The sequence below is a fragment of the Carassius carassius genome, chromosome 40 (genome assembly GCF_963082965.1).
Source record: "Carassius carassius chromosome 40, fCarCar2.1, whole genome shotgun sequence".
NCBI classification, from domain to species: Eukaryota; Metazoa; Chordata; class Actinopteri; order Cypriniformes; family Cyprinidae; genus Carassius; species Carassius carassius.
Window position 1 is genome coordinate 2,462,579 of NC_081794.1, and position 7,733 is coordinate 2,470,311.

The 7,733-nt window shown below is 39.5% G+C and overlaps 1 protein-coding gene across 2 annotated transcripts; it reads right to left on the reverse strand.

Moving 5' to 3' along the window:
- Window positions 1–1,139: 1,139 nt before the first annotated feature.
- Window positions 1,140–6,902, reverse strand: si:dkey-94l16.4 (uncharacterized). Of its 2 annotated transcripts, none has more exons than XM_059531691.1 (6): window positions 6,695–6,902; window positions 3,442–5,573; window positions 3,272–3,365; window positions 2,476–2,525; window positions 2,234–2,303; window positions 1,140–1,727 (listed from the first exon to the last, which is right to left on the reverse strand). In XM_059531691.1, the coding sequence occupies exons 2-5, from the start codon at window positions 5,566–5,568 to the stop codon at window positions 2,259–2,261; spliced, it is 2,316 nt and encodes a 771-aa protein (XP_059387674.1). In that variant the 5' UTR covers window positions 5,569–5,573; window positions 6,695–6,902; the 3' UTR covers window positions 1,140–1,727; window positions 2,234–2,258. The 2 variants fall into 2 exon arrangements, with proteins under 2 accessions (XP_059387674.1, XP_059387675.1); XM_059531692.1 differs by lacking the exon at window positions 6,695–6,902 and adding an exon at window positions 6,439–6,681.
- Between the last annotated feature and the right edge of the window lie 831 nt (window positions 6,903–7,733).

Below are 7,733 nucleotides of genomic sequence, written 5' to 3' on the forward strand. Positions count from 1 at the left end.
GAAACCGCTACTATGATGTGCACAAATTACTAAATGTTGTGGAGGTTGAAATAACTGTTGTGCAAATGTAAATAGTGATGTGAGAAATGCACCAAAGCAACGGAGACAAACTGTAATCATGATAAATCTATACAAGTAAATACAAATGAGTGTCCAACAGCACATTAGGCAAAATAAAAGAAGCCAGTTTATTAAGCTGACCAACTGGGTTTAGACAGTTCAGGATAAATATGTCCACAACAACACAAAAGACTCCTGCTCAACCCTGAGATTAAGATCGGAAAGGTTTAACGTTTGAGAAAAACAATGCCAACAAAAAATTTGGTATGATGCTAAAATGTGACAATTCATTCAAGACAGACAAAAAAAAAAAAATTTGCACAAGATTTGTACAGATACAGTTCTGAACAAAAATATGGCACAAAACACGAGTACATTAACATCACAGGACTCGACCTCTCAAGCTGCCCAAGTACATCAAGCTGTATTTGGCACAGATTCCAGATTCATCTTAAACTTTGGACAAAGATATTGACACAAATAGTCAATCGACAATACATCAGTGCAGTGTTGTTTAATGCACTGTACATTTACAGAACGAGTCTCCAAATACTGCTCTCTTTCATCTAACATAAAGGAAGTGCTTCCTGGGTAAAAGTCAGACATAAACTGATACTGATTTGTCTTAGCAATGCAGCAACAAATGAATAAACCAATTTAAGAAAAGAATTATGAATTAAAAAAACAGCACTGAAACATTCCACAACTGTCCAAAGGAAATCTGCATCGCACAAGTGCTTTCCAAACTCTTCTACAGTTAATTTCTGATGGCATCAAGGTGATCGTCAACACTAATGCAGGTTTATCATTTACACTTTGTGTAGATGAGACGCATGTGACTGCATAGAACCAACAAGAAAATCCACTGGATGTGGTTCAGATGAAGTTATATCTGATGAACTGGGACACTTATATTCAGCATTTACAATAAATGTGTGGACATTATACAATTAATGTAATCGAAAATGAAGATTAAATGCAGGCATGCGTTCACAGAGCGTCTTCCTCTCTTCTAGATCTAAGTGTGTTCATGTGCCGTTACGCAGGAAGGAACAGCATCATTCGAGACGCAGATTTAGAAACGCATAAATCATGAAGCCAACATACTAATCTTGGACAAAATTAAATCATCATCCTTTTTCCATTTTGTACAGAAAGTGCCCTTCTTAATTGCTTGCTAGCTGTTGGTTCCACAACTTTTTTACGCTTCCTTATTTTACAAAGAACATTTTTCTTGATTGGATGCCAAATGAACAGAAAGTGTTGATTATGAAGACAAGCATTACATTTTGACAAGCAGTATATTTAAAAATTTATTTTTGTTTTCATAAATTAAGACAGAATGAACAACAACAAAAAATATTTTAGATGAGCATTTCCAAAAAAAACTGATTTTGCGCCAATGTATAAATATGACACATATTTTGTAAAATCATATAAAATCATTAAGAGGAGCACACGTTTGTGCTGTGGTTCTTCTGCTCTGTGCAATTCTCTCTGACCTTCCCCGCAGTCCTCACATCTGACCCTTGTATGAGTCTCACAAACAAACTTGTGTTTGTGTGAGAGTGACAGGTGTTAAGAGCAGTGCAACAGCAAAATTATTAAGGTGGATGGGTGTCTGAAGGTCCCGCGGAGGAACACTGGAGTTAGAGGTCAACCACACTCTGTGAGGACAGAAGAGAGTGGCGCTATTAGATACTGGAATATGAATAGTGCTTTTTTGCATCTGAAATGAGCTACGGCTTCAAGCACATAAAACATGCTCAATGCATGTTTCATTGTGATGAAAAAAGTCAATATAAAATTATAGAGGCATTCATTATGAACATATTTCTTTTGCAGTGCATGCAACATTTAATGCCATGACTTTATGAATGCAAACCACTGAAACCCTGTTTAAAAGCAAAGCATTCATTAATTTATTTAAAGCTAAACTTGTGGCATGCGGGGAAATGCACTGTACAAATAAACGTCTTCTGAATCCCATCAAATTTAAAGGAATTGTTGTGGAGTGACTAGAAAAAATATAGGTTTATAGCATTTATATTATCTGTAAACTGACACGACTGTTTCTCTTCTCTCAAAAATGCTATTTGATTTAAAGTCACATGACGTGTGAATTCTTTTCCTGACAATACAGTAATAGATGTATAGAGTGAAGCTCTTGAACCTTGCATAGCATCCTCGTTCTCCTGTCACCTGTTGATTTGACGATCAGATGATCCTTTCATGGACTTGTTCTAATGCATCAGACAACAACAACAAAAACAAAAATCAGACAGATTTGAGGAATTCACACAAAGCACAGCATGCTTGTAATCCTAAATATAAAGTATTTAAATAAAAAATGCAGAAATCAAATAATTAAACATTTTTTGTGAACTGTCATCTAATAAAACATTTCACGTGTACCTTGTGCTTTCTGCATTTCATTGAGAAATTATCCTCGTTTAATACACAACCTTTAAAAACAGGGAAGCAAACACATCAATTCATTTCAGAGGGTCGAAAAGTAGTAAAAAAATTAATTCAGGAAGTTAACAGCAAATCATAATACAAAAATGAAACTCTGGTTCTCTGCTTAATATATGTATATATGTGGAACTAGACCACAAAACCAGTCATAAGGGTCAATTTATCGAAATTGAGATTTATACACCATCTGAAAGCTGAATAAATCATCTCTCCATTGATGTATGGTTAGTTAGGAGGACAATATTTGTCTGAGATACAACTATTTGAAAATCTGGAATCTGAGGGAGCAAAAAAAATCGAATTATTGAGAAAATCACCATTAAAGTTTTCCAAATGAATTCTTAGCAATGCATATTCCTAATCAAAAATGAAGTTTTGATATATTTACGGAAGGACATTTCTTCAATTTTCAAGGAACATGATCTTTACTATCCTAATGATTTTTGGCATAAAAGAAAAATCAATAATTGTGACAAATACTATGTATTTTAGTACTCAGCGACTTAAGACTGCTTCTGTGCTCCAGGGACACATATATATTTTATAATTATATTATATTTAAGTTTACATCATATTTTTCACGCACAGGCAGATTTGCATGTTTATTTGTTTGAACACAAAAGCATCGGTTAACAGGCAGATCAGCATTTTGATGTTTCGGACCACAATGCAACGCGTGTGTGTGTGTGTGTGTATTGTGCAACAGAATTACAAAGGACTGCTGATGACTAACCGGACCGCAGTGCACATGTGTAGTGGTATTTGTTCGAGCAGCCTTTGAAAACGCAGCCCAATGTTGCCCCTCTTCTTTGACATGTCGAACAAACCTTAAAAAAAAATAAAAACGACGGTTGAGTGTCATTACTGCAGATCATTAAAGAATCTGTGTATCCGAAATCTTACCGACGCTTTCGCCAACCTGACCGCATTTTCCAGTCCGTACAGCTTTCCCCGAACCAGAAAGACGCTTGCGGACCATATCACGCAGTCCTCGTGGAGCCAGTGCTCGTTAGCGTCCAGAGGAACCACTGGAGGACTGAACCAATCGGTGTCACCATCCATCCTGGCTCTCTTAGATGAAGGCCTATTGGACGACTCGCTATCACTGGTCCAAAGAGACTCCAGGCGTTTTTCTCGAACAGACGAGTCCGAGTCACTATTATCCTCTTCCTGTGGATTACAAACCGCTTTAGAAGCTGATTTGAAGCCTTCGGGGTAATACGGCCCATGCAAGTCTCCGAGGTCCATGGCATTGGCCGAGCCTCCGCAGAGACAGCAGACCAGAACATCCCGCTGTGTGACATCCACACAGACCCGACCGTACTGCAATCCAGGCGTCACGGGCATCTCACCGGTCGCAAACCCGGCACACACCTGCCGCTTTCCCTGCTTGATCCGGACGCTGTCCTCGGGATAGTTGACCACCGTACAGACGGGGAAGTCTTTGCTCTGCATGCGCACATAAGGTGCGAAGGTCTCATCCCGCACATCCTTCTTCTCCTTGTAGCTCAGACATTTGAGTTTGATTTCAGGTTCCTGTGGTGAGAAAAATGACGCCTGGCCGACTGTGTGTTTCTTTCTCTTCCGTTTGGCAGATTTCTTCAGGACTTGTTGAGCCGGCATTGGTTTTTGATGCTTGACTGGTACCGGATGAAGGCTTTCTATCCCTTCGGAGGATTTTTTCTTTGTGCGTTTTACAAATGCATCTAACATCTTTGCAGAAATTGAGGTAGATTGTGTGGCTTTACGTCTGCTGGAACGTCTGACGTCGGTTTCTTCAGTCTTTTTCTTCTTTACATCACGCATCTTTTCCAGCACCTTTTTCTTCTGAACTTTTCTTTTACACACACGACTCCTGATGGGATGGATGTCTTGAACGATGGCTTCCATTCTTACACCTCGTCTAGCTCTCGGAGGCAGTCTTTTCCTCTCAAGCACGAGCGAACTGCCGCTAGACTGCAAATCGTTGCTTGTTTTGAATGCATCCGTGTCGGTTTGTTCTGCAGATGCATCGTTGACATGCACGGACTCTGTGTTGCACGTTCTGTCAGTTTTCTCTGTTGGTCTTTCTGTTGTTTCGGTCTCAGCTGCCTCTGGCATTGTAGAATCAAACTCCTCTTCTTGCTTTGCTCCACTCAGAGAACTCGCAAAAACATCCTCTATTTGCTCTGCCAACGGAGACTGAGGATCTAACGGATTAATGAAGTCTTGGTTTAATGAAATGGCGAAGCCGTCGTTTGGTAAAACCACCGGCTCCTCTGATCTGGAGATGAGAAAGACGAGCTCCGGATTGGCGTTCCGGTGCAAACCATCTGCATTCGCACCGTTATCCTCCGGATATCCTCCCTCGAAGGGTCCGACATTCCAAAGGCCATTCGCCGCTCCGTTCTGAAGCTCATCCATGCTGATGGGAAACCTGCACTCGCTGGGATCGGCTTGTAAAGATTTGAGCGTTTCCAAAGCCAGGTTTTCCACATCTTGCATATCCGGAGGTTGCTGAAGGTAGCAGAACGCCGCCACGTTTTCCACAACCTGAGCCGGTGACATGAAGCCGAACTGATCGCAGGCCGTCAGTCCGACCGGTACAGACACCTGCTGGAGACAGTGTTGGTCCACCGAAAGCGCAGCATCTCCTGCATCCGTCACCAGCTGCCCGCCATCATAAGCGGCGGGATGCAGCGCAAACGCTTTGCTCAAGGAAGGAACGATCGGGGAATGCTCGGAGAAGACGTGCGACCGGCTCACGTAGGAGAGCGTGACGGTCGTGTTGGAAAACGCATTATCCGGTTGGATCTGGTCTGTGGGAAGCGGAAGCGGTTCAGAGTCAGTTTCGGGAAGCAATATCCCATTGCTGGTCCCAGGATTGACAAACCAGCCTGGCGTCTGGACGACATGCAAGGCGTCGATGGGGTTGGCTTTCAGAAGGCATTCCTCGGCGTTCCGCGTCAGATGGAAGATGTTGGGAAGGCTGCAGGCGGAGGACAGATCCTGAGGCTGTAAACCATCCGAGTCGCTGGGAGGCTCTTCCATATCAACTGAGAGCAGAAACATATAAGGCACCATTAAAAAATGCAATTTGACCAATCTTTAACAAAATATTGAATAAAAATATTGCATTAAAAATGCAAAAGCTAAAATAACAAACAACAATACTAGTAATAATTAAAATAACAAAACAGGAAACATGCATGCCAATTTTATGTATAAAACTAAAAACAATGCAAGTTGACCAACGTGCTTTAAAAAAATAAAAACTTAATATTTAATAATAAAAAAGATAAAAACTAGAATAAATTCAATAATAAATATGAACAACATTTTTGAACCACTTTAGATGAATGCAATCAGTGTCATAGCCATTTGCGCCACAGCGGAAACATTACGCAAGACAAGAGCTACTGCGCATTGAAGAAGAAAAAAGTGGGCATGATTTTAACTAATATTAATGTTAATAGTTACCACAGTAATAAACGATTACTAGATTCGTACAGCACAGTATTTTAATATAGACCACAATAAACGTACTACAGTATTTGCAAAGCATAGCACGGATTATTATTTGCTGTACTTCAGGTTAGTGTCTGGATACTTTATAAATCCCTTTTGTTATTTATGTATTTGATGTAAAACCGAAAACCCATGACGTGGAACAACCAGTTTTATTGCCTGCATTAACGTTAAAGAGCTATAATGGATTTATTAGCGCATAAACGAACACTGATGGCATGAATCTCCGACACTCCCTAATTATAATAACATCAGTCGTGTTTTATCTCCAGTATCAGCTTAATCTTAGTCTTTTGCACCAAATCAAATCACTCTTTATGATCTGGATAACATCCAGAACTGCCAAACATCCCCAGAGCAGATTTAATCCGGGTTCTTCAGGAGTCGCTTTACCTGTCCTGTGGTTCTTTGTCGCTTTTCCGTCTGGCGTTTGTTATGCTAACGTTAGCATAGCATGCTGTTAGCACGAGGGCTGATAAACATTCTGACAACAATAAATGACGCTCACTAACGCGTCCAGCAAATGCATGTCGTTACGAAACCCAATGAAGCAGCGCGATTAATCAGAGCTGAGCGCTGGAGAAGCACCGCAGGCTTCCGTTAGCGACGCAAAGCGAGCTAAACAAAGAACGCGCGTGCACACACTCACCCGAGCAGATGCATTTATTCACGAAACCATCGCAAACTCCATCCCACTGGAAACAAACACACTATTTCTGGTGCCGCCGCTTCTGTTTGAGTTCGGACTGAATAATGCATGGAAGGGGAGCTTCTCATACTTCTGTGCTCCAGTGGTTTTGGTCACGGCTGCGCTGTGTGCTGTCAGAGTCATTGCGCAGCATCATGGGACTTGTCGTAGTCAGTCCACTCAACAGTGTACTAATGCGACACAAAATGTTCCTTTAAAGCAAAGAATTGTGATGCATCTCTTTGCATTTTTTTCACACAATGCATTTCTAAGAGTTGCTGTATTTGCAAGCATTTTACAGGGCAAAAAGCAAATTTTGAAGTCTTTCATATTTTCCAGGTTTTTAATGATTGCGAGAGCCTCATAGTTGGTTCCTTGAAAATCAGTGGAAATAAATAAATAAATGAACAAAACACGCATACAGCATTTTTTCCTTTCCCATAATAAAAATTCGTTGCTCGTGAACTAATAAACTCTTTATTGAATATGAAATTGATTTACTGCATTTTTTTATGATCTTTTGCCCAAAATGAATGTGCAATTAGTTTGAGTATTCAGGACATTATAATTAATTAGATTTTAAAATAAATAAATACAACGTAACAGATTCACACCCCTAATTGACATGTAATTTAATTTATAAATACACAATGGCTTACAATATAAATGAGCAACTATACAGCGTTCCGACTTCCTGCATGTTTTATGAAAGAAAATGAAAAACTTTTTAAAGACCTTTTAAGATGAAGTAAAAAAAAACAAATAGGGAAAAAAATTTAATGGCGCACAATACATCAATATGGTCTTTAAATGTAAATGTATTGTTTTATCAATTCTTTAAAGTTTGAACATATAACCTTAAGACAGATTTCTATTACTTTTATTTCTTATTTATTCCAAATAAATAAAAAATTTAAACTATAATACAAAAACAACTTTTACTGTACCTTTTGATTACAACACAAAAGTGTATTTCTTCCTCATCTTTGTCTTGTTTTAA

What these genes read in the sequence shown, in the direction of transcription:
- si:dkey-94l16.4 (XM_059531691.1), bottom strand. Translation starts at nt 5,568, where the DNA reads ATGGAAGAGCCTCCCAGCGACTCGGATGGTTTACAGCCTCAGGATCTG. An exon ending in CACATGTGCACTGCGGTCCG is followed by an intron (nt 2,526 to 3,271) that starts GTTAGTCATCAG and finishes CTGTTTTTAAAG; the next exon opens with GTTGTGTATTAAACGAGGAT. An exon ending in TGAAATGCAGAAAGCACAAG is followed by an intron (nt 2,304 to 2,475) that starts GTACACGTGAAA and finishes CTGATGCATTAG; the next exon opens with AACAAGTCCATGAAAGGATC.